We start from the raw sequence: 16069 nt of genomic DNA, 5'->3' as shown, positions 1-16069 counted from the left end.
AGTGAGCTCACATCAATATCGTTATCGATGCCTGCTACCGACCCTCCGATAGCGGACCAGACTTTGCCGACTTGCTGAATGATTCGCTTGAGTATGTGTATACCATTATGCAAATTTTGTTCTTGTTCTGGGCGGTGACTTCAGCTACCCTGGCATAAATTGGTCGTCTTGTATCGGCAGTAACAGCTCCCACCATCATGAATGCTTGCGTTTTCTACGTTTGGCACACGTCCATTTCACGACCCAGTTAGTAACAGACCCTACACGTGGCGATAACATTTTCGATTTCTTTTCACTGAAAATTCTGAGAAAGCTTTTACCCACGAGCTTGAGGAAATTAGCGACCATGGAGTTGTCCACTGTTCACTATCTCTACCACGCGACGACAAATCAAATCAAAGGTAACTAAACAGTTATTGAACTACGTACGCGCCGACATCGACAAGATGAACCGTATGCTAGATGACTTTACACCCACATTTGATTGATTGATTGTGGGGTTTAACGCGCCGACGCTATGCCGGCGATGAGGCGCGCCGTAGTGGAGGGCTCCGGATTAATTTTGACCATCTGGGGATCTTTATCGTGCGCCGAAATCTCGTACACACGGGAGTTTTTGCTTTCCGCCTCCGTCAGAAAAGCGGCCGCCGCGGCCGGGAATCGAACCCGCGACCTCGTGCTCAGCAGCGCAACGCCTTAGCCACTGAGCCACCTCGGCGGGTTTACATCGCAGGTTTCGAACATCGCACTGCAAGTGAAAATTGGCTTCAATTCCGCGAAACACTAAAGAAATAGAAGAATACTGCGTCCCGAACCTAACAATCAGCACTAAAAAAACGACCCGTGGTTCACACACGATGTAAAAAGATCCTTAAATAGGAAGAAACGAGCATGTAAAAAAGGCTACGTAAATAATGCTCCAGAAGATTGGCTTAATTATAAAAATCTTTCAAAACAAACTGACGGCTCATTACAAGAGGCCAAGGATAAATATTTTAACTGCACTTTACACAATATTTTAACTGCACTTGTTGACAACTGATCCCCAATAATTCCTTGGCCTCTTGTAATGAGCCGTCAGTTTGTTTTGAAACATTTTTATAATTAAGCCAATCTTCTGGAGCATTATGTACGTAGCCTTTTTTAAATGCTCGTTTCTTCCTATTTAAGGATCTTTTTACATCGTGTGTGAACCACGGGTCGTTTTTTTAGTGCTGATTGTTAGTTTCGGGACGCAGTATTCTTCTATTTTTTTAGTGTTTCGCGGAATTGAAGTGCATCGAAGGGGTGCTCTCCACAGTCGACCCTTCTGAGTCAACTGTACCGAGTGATCAAGGCGAGGCTCTTTCGCTACAGGAAAGCGCTGAATGCTTCAACAAGCATTTTGCGTCTGAATTCACGGAAAAGCTTCCACTTGACTCACTGACAGTGACACAACCTAACATTCACAACCTTTTTTCTTCAATTACAATAACTGGAAATGGTGTTGCATCAGCTATACGACTTCCATGTGAGACTAGCCCGGGGCCCGACGATATTAGTGCAGAACTACCTGCCACAAATCAGCTTACCTATCGTCACAGATTTTTCAGCAATAGCTCGACACGGGTTGTCTAGCGGAAGACTGGAAATGCGCCATTGTTAAACCCATATTCAAATCCACCCAAAAGTCATGTCCCAACAACTAACGTCCAATCTCTCTAACCTGTATTTCTTGCAAGCTATTAGAACACATTATTTATTGGAAAATTATTTTTCATTTGAACAGAAACAACATTCTCATCCAAAATCAACACGGTTTTCGGGAAAAACGTTCTTGCAACACTCAACTGTTTGAATTTTTGGCAGACTTGCATAAATCGATGCATGGCTCTGCTCCTACACATGCTATTTTTCTCGACCTTTCAAACTCTTTTGATGGTGTCCAACATAACCGATTACTGACCAAAGTCCGCAACCTCCAGCTTGATCAGAAAACAACCAAATGGAATCAAGAGTTCCTCTGTAACCGGTCGCAGTCAGTCAAACTTAACCACAGAATTTCCAGAAAGTGCATAGTAAAGTCCGGAGTACCCCAGGGCTCCGTGATCGGACCGTCATTATTTTTAGTTTGCATTAATGACATTGGACCTAATATAGTTTGTTCCTTACGCCTATTTGCAGATGGTTCCTTGATATATAAGGAGATCACCGAACCGAATGATATTAGAATCCTACAGTCAGATTTGTTAAAACGAACAGAGTGATGCAACTTGTGGCAAAGGGACATCAACGCAGAAAGGAGCAAACACATTAGATTTACTTCCACAGCCAACCCTCCCTCCGGCAGATTTATAGTTAACAACACAGTAATTGAGGCCGTTTCTTTGACAAAATACCTCGGCATTTTCATGAGTTCCGACTTAACCTGTAACAGTCACGTTGAATACATCACCAGCAAATAGTTGAAAAAAACTCGGTATTTTGATACCGCGCCTGAGGTGCGCAAACACAGAAACTAAACTTCACGCATATACATCTGTAATCAGGCCTTCACTAGAATACGCGTTAATCATCTGGCATCCGCATACGGCAATATTATCTGGTATGCTAGAATCGGTGCAAAATAAAGCAGCTCGATTTATCACCTCCTGTCATTCTCGCCACCAAAATGCAACATTTCTTAAGCATTCTCCGAACCTTCCATTGCTTGCCCAGCGCAGAAAGTACTCCCGCCTTTATTTTTTTCCACAGTTTATGTTACAGTGACTCGTCATTTTCTCGAGCATTCAGTACCCCGGCTCCCTATGTTTCTGTTCGCGTCGGTCATGCACGTAAAGTCGATCCCATACACTCACGCACTAAGAAAGATCAATATTCACCACTTTTGTTTTCCATAAACGAGTGGAACGCATTACCCTCAAACATCGTCGCTATTACAGTATCCTTGCTTTTCCAATCTTCCGATCTGGCAATCCAGCAAAATTATCCGGTTCAGGAAACGCTAAGGATGGCAAGGGGGGGGGGGGGAGATACTTCGGTGCGGCCTCTTTTCAGGGACCGATCACGTTTGGGGGGGGGGGGATTAGGAAATACCATATTTCATAGCATATAATCAGGGGACGGGGGTACTTTCTACGCTTGGGTTACCCTCATATCGAGAGAGGTCGCGGAGCTCCCTGCCTGGTAAACAGACAGGGAGCCCATCCACCGGAGATTGACCTGGGCTCCGACGGATGCAGAGCATCCGTCGGAGATGCAGAGCATCTCATTCACTCGCCTTGTCCCTCCGGCGTCGTCGTCGGCGTCGTCCGCCCCTCCCCCATTCTCCTCGCCGCGCCAGCTGCGCTCTCCACCGCTCACCCCTCTCATCTCCGATAGCGAACACTCTCTCGCGAGGGGCATTGGATTGGATTCGATTGGATTGGCTTTGATTGGATTGGATTAAAGTGGATTGTGTTGCGTCATAGCCGCGGCAGACGCGCTGGGGCCGGCGCATGTGTCATACGTGGCGAACGACACGGGCGCGCTGTGCATATAACCGGTGTGCCGTTCTCCGGCGAAGCAATATCCACGCTTGGCTCAAACACCTAGAGTCCACGCCGCTTTACAAGTACGCCAACGTCGTCATCGACCGGGACCGGCTTACGCAGTCCCCTCAACGTTATGCGCGCTATAAAACGCGGTCCCTTCGCCGCTCCGCCTATGCGTCGCATCTAAACAGGGGTTCCCGCGAGGGGAGGTGGGAGTTTTTGGTTTCTGCCCTTCACCTTACACCTCCTAGCCACGGTAGATTACAGCGTGAGGATGGGGACTCGGGGTTCACGGTGTCGCCAGTACCGTCACCAAGATTATTCAAGGTGCCCCGTGCGGGGAGCGTAAGCGACCATTTTGTCCGGTTGCGAGCTGCGGTGTAGATGGCATAGTTGGGCGCGTTGAGGACGTTGCTTCGATTGAGGTGTGCGTTGCGTATGGTGTGGGAGCCGTTCGTCTTTTCGTTTAGCGTGCGGTGGCGCGGCGTTGTCGTAGGGTGGAGTGGCTGATCGTCAAAATAGTTGCGGCCCCGTGCTCGCTTTTTCCGTTCTTGCCTCGGAAGTGAAGCCGCTGAGGTGGGGAAGCCGGCCTAGATCGTCCCACATTTCTTGGTGTGACCTCATCGGTAGGGCATTTGATGCATTCGTTTGGATCGGGCTTATTCGTTGTCGTTCTTGCCATGTCCGTGTAATCGCTCAAGCTCTCGTCTTTTGCCCGTTGTTTTGAGAATGCTGAGGTCCGTATCTCACCCCTACAAGCAGGCTTACAAGGGTTCTGTTCGTTCCGAGTCCGCTTGTTCGCGTTTGCGTCCTCTTGTACGAAATGGTGTTTGTGGGGTGAGCCTCGATCGGAGTTGCGGGTGCCGGGGATCTTGGTCGTTGCGGCTCGAACATGCCGCACGCGCTGGCTGTGTCACTGCTCGTTGAGGGACCTACCTGCGCAAGTGTGATGTCGTTTGTTGGCTGGACTCAGGCTGGAGCAGCGGGTGCCGGAGAGCTCTTATTTTCCGGTAGGGTTAAAGGGGTCCTGAAATGCCTTCCGCCGATGCATGGATGTACATGTAACCAAATAAAGCAATGTATTAGCAATCTCCTCCTGCAAGAATTTTGTTAAAGCGATGAGCATTAGCTGAGAAATCGTAAATCAAAAACCGCGAATTATCGTCGCGCCGTATTTCCTCCTCCTTTCAACTGTTTCTTCGCTGTTGGCCTCCCCTCCCATGATGCTCCGCTCCTCAGCGGTGACGTACTTCCGCTATTGCGCTCCCACATACTGCCGTCTGCTACGGGCCAGCTCTTTCGGCTTTTTCATCTCTGTAGACACCATGGACACAGGCTGGAAAAGCGAACGAATGACCTGGCCGCATGTGTGCGGCCTGGCCTTGCCCTTTCGCGGTGTACGTAGCTGCAGGGCTGCAGTTGGTATCGGCGGCGAACTCGCAGCCGCGTGGGGAGAATCGTGCGCTCGTTCCCTTTGGTGCACCGCGCACTGTTTATCCAAAAAGCGGGGTCTCAGATGTGGCCCCGCTGGTGCCGGGTGTTATTTTGCGGTGGTTGTAATTCCTACTACCGGCGGCATGTGAAAAAAGACATTTTCAACAGACACAGAACCCGTGCACAAAACGCGCCGGATCGGATCGCTTTATCAGCGGCGATGAACGTGAAGGCGAAGAGCAAACCAACGCTGCACTCGATCAGCGAGAACCCGTGTTCTGACAAGCTGCACCCATGTGTTGCATTCAACACTGACGGGAAAGCGTTTGTTTGCACTTGTTTGGATAGTCGTAAAATGTCCAAACACTCCGGCACTCCGCTAGCAGATCAGCCGGCGAGACATTTCGGAAAACATTTGACAGATGGCGCCGTATGCATTAGTGTGTCGCTACGCAAAACTGATGAGACGCTCTACTAAAACTCCCATCGCGGTGTCACGTAGCGGGACGCAAAAATTTAGCGTTTAGCGTATGCAAAGGCCACAAACGCTGTACTAAAACTCTATTAGCAGCAAAATAGCGTGCGTATGTGAAACCGCTTGCGTTTACAAAGCTGCACGCCGAGCGCGTACGTTTCAAACTATAGTGACATCGTTTAAATACACTGGCAAGCACAGTGCAACGTAGTCAGATATCAACCGTATGCTCAGGCGACAAGCAAGAGCTTGTTTTATGTGGGGCTGAGATTGCGCATAAAGGCCCGTTCGCACTTGCGACGAAAGCGAGTGAGAGCGGCAGGAATTCCGTCGCTTGGTCGCGCGACGATCGTTTTTGTCGAATGGTCGGGACAAATTTTGGTTGCGCGACAGAATTCCCGTCGCTTTCGCTCGCTTTCGTCGCAAGCGGGAATGGAAAGTTCTGCCGCGCTGCCGTCTGCTACGCAGCTCGGAGGTAACCGCGCGATCTGCTCGGGCCGGATGAACGCGCACACTCCCGCACGGCAGCGCCCCAAGCGCAGACGGCCGCGTACATCGCTCCCGGCGCCCGCCTGGAGCCCGCCCTCGGCACACTAGCCAGTATATTTCAGGCACTATAATGGAGGAAAGATTTTTTGCTTCCGATGAACCTAGTTCTTTGCCCCTGTGTTTTTAAATACTTGAAGTGGTTAGCACGTCGTCCTCACGCAGCTCTGTATCGTCGTAGCATCGCTGATTGTCCGAACGAAGCTTGCAGCTAAGCCAATGCAGCGACCGAAGCTGTGTGTGTGTGTCTGTGTGTGTGCATCGCCTCCTGTGTGTTGTGGACGCGTTCGTTTCGCGATGAAATGCGACATTGTACTTCTGCGGGTGGATAGTGCTTCCGATGGTCTGGATTATCTTTCTCGAACGACGTACCACTCAACCTCGCATGGGGTATGTGCAGTGTGCCTGGCTAAAAGCCTTCTCGCTTGCGCGCCAGAGTTGTGACTTGCTGCTCGTCCCCGCAAACCGGGTGTGAGGTGAGTGCCGTATTTACGACGGGCAGGAGGAGGCAACTCATCGTCTGTCAATCGCGGTTCAGACTTGCAACGCATGTTGTGACGTTGCGTTCGTTCGAAACGCATCTCTGGATTGTTTTGAAGTTGAATAAAATGTACGCGTCAAACCCGGGCATTCAGCTCAGGGCGTTCTCTGCGATTGCACCAAAGAAGTGCCACGGGACTTTCTTTATGGTACGTACTCACGTAAGATAAAATCCACGTCGTGTTATGGCCGTGTTGCATTCAATACAAACGGTTAAGCGTTTGTTTACACTTGTTTCGTTTGTCGTAAAATGTCAAAGCACTCCGGCACTCCGCTGGCAGATCAGCCGGCGAGCCGACGCTGAGCAGACGACTCATCTCTTTGCCGGAAGTGCGTGAAAAAGCCGCCCAATAGCAGGATGTCTAGCTCATGACGAACATCTGGGAATCGATGATGTAGACATGTGAAGATGGCGGCGTCCAAAAACACGAAGGAAAGGGTGAGAAAAAAGCGACAAACTTTGCAATAAAAGTGTGAGCTTTCCGCTGCGCGTAAAAGAGTAATACTTGGCACAGGTGACGTTGGCGACCCAATCTAGCGATTGCGCTAGTTCATTTAGTGTGCTCAAAATGCCTTTCAGGGCCCCTTTAAAGCACGTGCCCTAGGTGTTTTGTTGCTTGTGTCAATGTTAACTTTTGCGATTGTGACGTTCGCTTGCCAAGTCTAGATAGCAGCAGCGCGAGCGGATGATGTTGCGAATGGCGTTACTTTTTGTGTGTGCTGGCTCGGTCGCGTTGCGTGCGCCAGGCGTTTCCTTCGCTGTGGTACGCTCGGCCAGTCCGGGTTGGATGTCGTCCATCACCTCTGCTGCGCTTCGAGCGCTGTGCGTCTCGTTTGTCGTGGGAAACCATGGAGGAAGAAAAATGTTAGGAGGGAGCATGACGTCAGGCGGCACAGCTTTGGCAAGCCAACCTCCTCTGACGCCGCATTCTCCTCTCCTCGGGCTCCTCCCGCGCAATGCATTATGGAAGATGCACCATTCTCGGGCCCGCGGTAGCATTTAGTGGCTCCGGCTGGCTGCCGGTGGAGGAGGAGGCGAGTGGCGTTGCCGAAGGCGCCGTACGCGATTTTTCGCCAGCGTTGCGCTCCCACCCTCGTATCCTGGAAGTACTGTCGCTGTTCACAGCGACACGATACGTAGATCCCATGCTCACGGAGCACCCTCACGAGCTGCGAGCCGAATTTGACGCTTACCGCTGGAACCACGACCGGCTTTGCTCGAACGCGCCGCTGTAAACACTCACAAGCACGGAGCGGCGTGTTTGCCAGGTGTGCTTTGACGATTGCGTTTCCAATTTTGCTGGGAGTTATCGCGCCACCTTCCCTTTACATCATAGCGCCGTAACGAGTGTCCCAGCAGCTGAGAGGTTGTGCGAGAAGCTTTGGTTTCGCTCGCGTGCGCATTTGCATACATTCGCCTTATCGGTGCTCCGGCATGGTGGCACGTTGTACATGCCACAATTGTCGTGACGATGTCTGTTTTGCGTTGCTGTCTCCTTCAGTGCATTAGAAAAGAAAAGGTGCAGAATCACTGACGTTGGGTGCGGGCGCGGGAAGAACAGATCATTTTCCGCCTCGCGTCGCAGGCAGAACGCGGGCTGGTTGTCCGAGTACTGCTCAATCCGTGCGATAGGTATATGGGTAACGAACGCTAAATTACGCCTGGGAGGTGAAAATATAAAATTACCAGAATCAAGGAAGTGAGGTGTGTTTGTGAAATAAAATGTGAGGCACGGATGTCGTACTCTGACATCTCCGCTTTTGCACTGCGGCGGAACACGACACTTCGACTGCGGCGCACTTCGACGGATCCCAGAGCTCAATAAATAAAGATGTTTTCTGTCTCTCCCGTCCGAACACTTTGCCTGCACGATCAGCCGGCTGCGCGTTTAGGGTTGCAGGCAGCGCTGCGCGCAACGCCCGGACGGGGACTCGTCGCCGAAACCCGAATACCCGGACACGCGGCCCGGCAACCAAACGGAACGACGCAGCATAGCGCGGGCAGGTGGACGGCCGCGTGAGGCGCAAAGAACTACCGCTTGCCTATCACGTGAGGCAGGGCATCTCCCATCAGTCTTTCCTTTTTATTTTTTATGACTAGGCTTCACGATAGTCACGTGACGCTCCCTCCTTAACTTTTCTTTCCTCCATGTGGGAAACTCCTCCCCTAACCTTGGTGCGCTGTCGTTCGCCACGTATGACGCGTTTCGTGCACCGTGCGTCTCGCTCGTCGTGGCCATGTCCACCAATCCGGGTGCGATGTCATTGGTTGCGTGGACCGGGGCCGGGACAGCACGTGCGGGAAATGTCGTACGTCCTGGCACCGTTGCGTTTCGCGCTTTTAGTGTTTCATTCGTGGAGGTCTGGGTCGGAAGAGCGGGTGCCGGGCACGTTCTGCGTTCTGGATCGTGCACGCTGCGTACGTTGCGCGTCTCGTTGCTTGTTTCTGGAAAGACCTAAGCGTGGGTTATGTGGCTCGTCGATTGGTTCGGCGTCAGAGACGGGTTTTTCGGTACCTCACTAAAACGGTACTCCAATAGTGTATTCACAGGTCCTTGGACAGCGCGGCGGCGACGACTCCATGTTTGAGGTTGCCATCCGCCGCGCGGGCAGCGCGATTCCCGACGCGAAACGTGGTTTGTGGCGTGGTGCAGGCAAGAACGTTCGTGTGGATGATTTTTTTTTCTTCGTGATTCATGGGTTTGTGAATGCGTTGTCGTATCGAGTAGCTAGCATTGTTTTCGCTGTATTCTGGATGGGCTGTTCACGTCTCATACAACCGCAGACCCGAAGACGGCCACACGACGAAATCAGGCGCGCCGGGATTTTTTCTTTCGCTGTATCGAAGCGGCGGCTAGGGCAGTGCTCGAAGGCTGTCTGTCTTCATTCGACGAATTCGCAAAGAAGTTATCGAAAATATGGCTAATCAGTACCGACTCCGTTGGAGCCCGTTTCATTCAGGTGGGCCCGGGACCATGAGCGTCAGAGCTTTCACCTCACACCTCGCAACATGTTAGAAACATACGCAGTGCTAAAATGTTCACAAGTTAAGGTAGCCGGCGTACTTTATGGATGAGACGAACCATACTGGGCGCCCAGCCTCTACATGGCTACTTCGAATGTTGAGGTGGACGCACGCGTACATGAAATGTCGCTTCCCAGGTAATTGCGGGAATCCAATTCTTCTTCGTCGGCTTCGACTGTTCTGTAATGACCAAGCGTGGTACGTGATCAGACACTAAAGCTTGACGCTGGGTACACAGTTCGACTACTTCAAAAACAGCGCAGAGATGCAGGGACCCAACTAGAGCACTCTTTGTCACTTGTCTCTGTGCTGCTTTCGAGTTTCGAAGTAGCCAAAGCGTGTTCCATAGCCTTGTTCTGCTTATAATTTCCACTTCGTCGTTACCGAAAGGAAAAGACTTGAAAATCATCGGTGCGATCTTTGTCGTCGCCACAAATACCTAATTTTATCACGTACTTACCTCGCGATGGTTTCCATCCATGCAGACCCTGTGCGTAATTGTTACGCTTCATTAGGAGCTCAAATAGACGACCTTCGCGCGTTCAACGCACAGAACACTGTCGCCAGAGCACCTCACCGTCTATCATACTCCTCAAGAAGCGTGCAACATGCCTGGGTGGCACGGTAAAACCAGCTCCTCATCTGGCACGCCACCACCACATCAAATATCCTGGCAGCCTTGGGTGAAGAAATTTTCCGAAGTCGAGATCACTCCCCATTACCCCATGCACGCCCCCCCCCTCTCCTTTGCTGCAATAAAGGTTTGAATGAATGAATCAACTCGAGCAGCGGTCGCTTCAAGCAACAGAGGAAATAAGGAAATCGGCGCACGGGGATGACACCGTGATAGTGCGAAATTGCCGAAACGGACCGGGTTATGCACACCGCCGGCCGCACCTGTCAAAACGTCGGACAGTTGCATTCGTCGCTTCAAGCACTGTCATGGCTGTCACTTCTAAACCGAAAAAAACAAAAAAAAAACAAAACCGGCGCATTTGCTTTCGTCGTTCGGCCTGCTTCGGGTCTGCCGTTGTAGGAACGTGAACAGCGCATCCAGAATTTCGCAGCGAAAACAATGCTAACTACTTGATACGACAAGGCATTCTCAAACCTACGACTCACACAGAAAGAACACCGTCCACACGAACGTTCTTGCCAGCACCATGCTGCACACCACGTATCGCGTCGAGAAACGCGCTGCCCGCGCGGCGGAGTGCACCCTCACAGATGGCGCCGTCGCTGCCACGCAGATAGCACCACCGCGCGGTACAAACACCCTATCAAATGAAAGTTCCTGAATGGCAACAAGTAGGCAATTTATCAGCACAAAAACTGTCTACGAATCTGTGCATCTAAATGTCATCCCCTGCCGCGTAACGCTCCTCGTCGCGTAACGAGGCGCACGATCATGTGCGCCACGCGAAGAGCGACTGGCATCATCCGGGGCCTGCGCTCCGTAAGGAGCTCGTAAAAGATACAAGGAAACAATAACGAGGGTTTTCGAGCTTGCACCTCGTGAGGAGCGTCCGACGTCGGCCAGGTCAAGTTAACCTTCCGGAACACACTGTCCAGCGTTAGTGGTGTCATCTCTCGCGTGCTGTTCTCTCTGCCAGTTCTCGTGCGTTCTCGCCTGAAGTGGGGAGCACAGCCGCCGAGTTCGCGAAGCCGGTTGCCGTGCGTGCTAGCGCCTGCTAGCGCGCTCCACGTCGGGAGAGATGTGAAATGCTGCTGCCAGAACGGTCCGGGTGTGCCAGTCATGGAGAACTTTCTGCGGCAAGTTCTAAAATCCGCGGGAGGGGCGTCAGCCGGGCCTCTGACGAACGGAGAGGGGACGCCAGCTCTGCGGTTCCTCCAACCCTGTACCACTAGTGCAAGCTGGCACAATTTTCTGTTTTTGGTTGAAATATTGGTTTTAATGCGTTTTTTTGTGATAGCAAAAATTACTCCCACTTCTATGCTTCATTACGAGAATAGTGCAAACCATCATAATCATCATCATCATTATCATCACACCCTATCTACGCCCACAGCAGGGCAAAGGCCCCTCCCCAGACCTCCAATTATCCCGGTGCTGTGCTAACTGCGACCAATTTATCCCCGCAAACTTCTCGATCTCATCTGCCCATCTAACTTTCTGCCGCCCCCTGCCACGCTTCCCTTCTCTAGGGATCCACTCTGTTACCCAAGTTAATGACCAACGGTTATCTTACCTTCGCATTACATGCCCCTACCCACGTCTATTCTTCTCGATAGAGGCGCGTCACCGGCGAGGGATGGCGATCAACTCAAGATGCTTGCACGCACACGCGGCCGCCCTCTCACCTGGCTGTCCCAGCAGGAGCCTCGAGCGACGATGTGAGCCATGCTGGACGTGCAGCGCGCCAGGCCGCCCAGACGGCGCGGATGCAAGCGGTGGCCTCTCCGGCGGAGCTCGTTCGCCGCGTCCTCCGGGAAGCCTTCGTCCAAGACCAGCTCGTCCCTTGACAAAAGAGCAGCCGAAAAGAGCAGATGATGAGCAGCAGACGACAATGCGCAAACGACGACGGATCGCGCTGACCGCACGCGGTCGCACTTTTTTCCTACCCTTGCTTCGAATGCACGCAAAGCACGTGCATGGTGGACATACTGGGCTTCTTCGGCACAAAAAATATCCGTCAGCACCCAAATAAGCACCCAGGCGGTCGAGTTCGGCATGTGGTGGTGATGATGATAATTGCTAGTGGTATCCCCTTTGTAACGTGGTAATGACGTGTCATCTTACCAAAAAAAAAGCAAATATACCTATGTTTTATACTCTTCGTATAATACTACCGCTGCTTTTAGGGCAGGAAAAAGATACTGAGTTTTTTGCTGCAGGTGGTAGCTGCCCTAAGCAATATTCCCTCCTTTGCATTTCTTCGACCATTATTCTATCCTTTTCGTCGCCTCGACAGCCTTGAAGTTAATTCCCTCTGTGCTACCCTTAAATTCCAGGGCTTCTGGTAGCTGCACATTTCCCCCACGTGGATCTGGATGGATACCCTCACATAGTAACGCTATGTGCCTCATAGTTTTTTTCTTTTACGCAGATCCCGCATACCCCATAATTTTGTGGATACTTCCCCACAAAGCTCTTAGTTCTTAAGCAACCCGCTCTAGCCTCAAAAAGCAAAGCACTGCCCTGGGAATTATCGTAGAAATTGCCCTTTCTGATGTACAATTTCTCATCCCTGTACACCTCCAACGACGTTTTAGCTTCCATTCGTTCTCTCCATTTGCTCATTTTTAGCCGTCTTGCTTCTTTTTTGGATACCTTGGCTGTCTTTGTTTCTTTGAGTCACCCGAGCCGGCTTTGGGAATTTTCTGAGGAAGGGAATTTATTTTTGCCACAAAATAACTTCACATAAGTTTTCCCCTGTGCACAAGGAGATATACACAAAATTTTCGTCTAAATTAAAGATGTCGACGGGACACGCCTGTGTGATTTCTCGTGAAAACACCCAGCTGTTCTTTCCGTATTTCAGCGTTAGCCCTCTAGTCTTCCTTAGCCCCTTCGTGTCCACGCTTTCCATGTATAGGTACCTAAAATCTTTAGCTGTCCGTCTACATTGATCCATTGCTGTCAGCCTCCGCTCAGCATCCATTGCTGTCACCCCCCCCCCCCCCCCTTCCCACTCCCTTCTGTCGGAGAGTCAGGCCACACCACACAGCGGGGCAACAGGGAAGCACGTTGTGTAGCTCTTTTTGTCAGAAACAGATGGTACCACTGAACGGAAAATCCACAACAATGGGCCAATCGTAGGGGCGTTTTTACTGCGAAGCAATAGGTGTCTAACCATCGCCCCCCACGTTTTCATTCCGGTGAAGCGGATTTACTCGGCGCCTCTCCGGTGCGCCTCCTCGCCACCGTCGACCCGTATTTCACAACTGTTATTCAGTTATGCGCTGAAAAACTCGGCGCAACTGTAAATCCTTCATCAATAGAAAGAGCACATAAAATAGGTAAACACACGGCCTAGAAACCACGCCCATTAATAGTCAAATTCGGCCTTTTTAAAGACAAACAAAGGGTCCTTTTTGATGCGCTGAAACTTAAGGGCACTAATATCTCACTTAGTGAAGACTACTCGAAGAATGTTCGCCAAGAAATGGCAAAACGTTTAGCATATGCCCGAGAAAGCAACAAAAATACACGCTTAGATACAACAAGCGGACGATTCATGGAAAAACCTACATATTTGATGCTACCACTGATGTCGTTAGGGAAGTCACCCGATATCAGTTAACCAGTAGCGAAACCAAATCCAGTTATCGTTCTTTTTAAGTGCGAATGCACTTCTTAAGCGACCCTGAACCTGCGTCCACCGGCAATGTCCGCATAGCATACCCACGTGGGGGATTGTCCAGGAATCTCCTCGTCTTCCTTGGCAACGGGGGGAGATGGGCGCGCGCTGCCTGGCCGCTGACATGGCACATACCCACGTGGGAGATTGGCCAGGAATCGGGCGTGAGAAGGGCTAATGCACCCGCTTAAAGGAGTACTGACACGAAATTTCAAAGCTGAGATCCGCTCTAGCAATCAAGTACAACGACAACACAAATAGGTGTCTGTGAATAAATGCATCTTTCTTTCTTTGTAGTTGTGTGTGTGTGTGTGATCTCTCTTTCGCGAACATTACCGAACCGCGCAAATTCAACTCGTGCATTCGCACTTTCACATTCTTCCCCTCGGGGAAATGCGGGGAATTTTCATCAATTGACCGTCATAAATGTAATCTGGAGAAGCCTCAAAAACAAAATCGTCGTCGAGTTTGATGGATAGGTCAGCATTGTTCAATCAGACATAATACTTGGAACCGAGTCTAGGTTTGATGCCGACGTTTCAGACACTGAGGTTTTTCCAAGTTGTTATATCTCTTATCGGAAAGACCGCAACACACGTGGTAGCGGCGCATCTATTTTAGTTCGTGATACACTTCAGCGCATGGCCCTTCACTTTGCTGACGATGCATCCGAATCAATTTAGTGAACAATATTATTTCCAATGGCGGCAGCTTCGTTGTGGGTGCTTTTTATCGACCGCCAGGATCGAGTAGTATTGAACCGTTGCTGGGGTTGTCACGATCACTGACTGCTGTATCAGCAGGCACGATTCGCTGGGCGGTGATTTTAGCCTACCCGAAGTCACTTGGAGAGACCACCATCCGGTTGAAAATAACCGTTCCGGGATCAATGGTGTTCTTTGTGAAGTAGTTAGAACATTCGACCTTTTTCAATTTGTAGATTTTCCTACACGGTCTGGCCGCTCAGGTGGTAGTATACTTGATTTATTATTCAGCAACCGCAAGGAGTTACTGAAGTAGGCTATAGCAACACCTCGGATTAGCGACCACGATGTGGTGTTAGGTGCGGTAGCAGGTCAGAGTAGAGCACTGCACGGGCAGATTTTTTCCAGCCCGGGCCCGGCCCGGCCCCAAATCGCCATGCTCCGGCCCGCCCGCGCCCCGCCCGGTGTTTTCAAATACGGCCTGTACCCGGCCCGGGCCCGAAAGGTTTGGGCCAGACCCGCCCGGCCCGGCCCGTTTCAGCCAATAATGCCTTGAGCATAAACGAGGGACTGTCCAATCTCCAGTTATTGTGAAGATACCAGGAGCACATAAGAAATTTTTTGGAGAATGCTGTGAGAACTTGAGACAACGTCACGATTTTCAGTGGTACTGTGTATACCTTCGGTTAATTACGCCCGTAACACTTTTGCGAAATACTTGCAGGGCAATATTATAAGCGGAGGCATAGGTGCATACACGCAGTGCTAACTACGCAATGTTCTTATTGCATTTAAAAGAATGACTACAACATACAACGCCACACATAAAGTAAAAAAAACGGTGGACATTTATGGTTCAGCTTACATTGATTTCTGACAAACTGGGGCTGTTGAGTAACAACAGCAGAAAATTCTCCTGCAAACTTCGTTTATTGCACAATGCAACGAGAGAGGGAAAAACACGCTGCAACTGCTCCTGGTGGGATTACGCCAGGCTGAGTAGCTGAGACAGGCAGGCATCCGGAGCATCTAAATGCTGCCGCGGGCCTGATAGAGGAGAATTCTCCATGATGACTTGCGCGGGAGGAGCCCGACGAGAGGAGAATGTGGAATCAGAGGAGGTTGGCTTGCCAAAGCTGGGCCGCCTGACTTCACGCTCCCCCCTAATATTTTCTTCCTCCATGAATATCACACTACCACAATCGAAGGCTGTTATACCTCTTCGATTTTTTGTGATGATGATGATGTTGGCGTTTAATGGCGCAAGGCCAACGAGGGCAAAGAGCGCCAAAACAGTGGTTAGGTATGAAGGATGTAAAGGTAAACTCTAAAATCGTTTAACAAAACAAAAGTGAAATCAGTAAACGGCAATGAGTATGGCTGGTGTAAAAGGCCAGGCTGTGATGGTGCATGGCATGAAAAAGGTTTAAAAAAAGACTACGCGTGATAGGAAATGAGGTGTAAAAACTTGATGTCACTAAGAAACATAAAATGCGTTGTACAGGAATCAC

At 50.6% G+C, this 16069-nt stretch overlaps 1 protein-coding gene across 1 annotated transcript in view; it reads right to left on the bottom strand.

Moving 5' to 3' along the window:
* The window catches only part of LOC144165970 (acylase ACY 1 proenzyme-like), a 112973-nt gene that overhangs the window by 14612 nt on the left and 82292 nt on the right, over positions 1 to 16069 (bottom strand). The window contains exon 7 of the mRNA XM_077695644.1: positions 11855 to 12011. Coding sequence (XP_077551770.1) covers positions 11855 to 12011 — 157 coding nt within the window. The remainder of the gene's footprint in view (positions 1 to 11854; positions 12012 to 16069) is intronic.

The sequence above is a fragment of the Haemaphysalis longicornis genome, unplaced genomic scaffold (genome assembly GCF_048455015.1).
Source record: "Haemaphysalis longicornis isolate Haplotype H1 unplaced genomic scaffold, Haemaphysalis longicornis Haplotype H1 scaffold_150, whole genome shotgun sequence".
NCBI lineage: Eukaryota > Metazoa > Arthropoda > Arachnida > Ixodida > Ixodidae > Haemaphysalis > Haemaphysalis longicornis.
The sequence above is the reverse complement of the archived record's forward strand: the minus strand, read 5'-3'. Positions and strand labels throughout refer to the sequence as shown.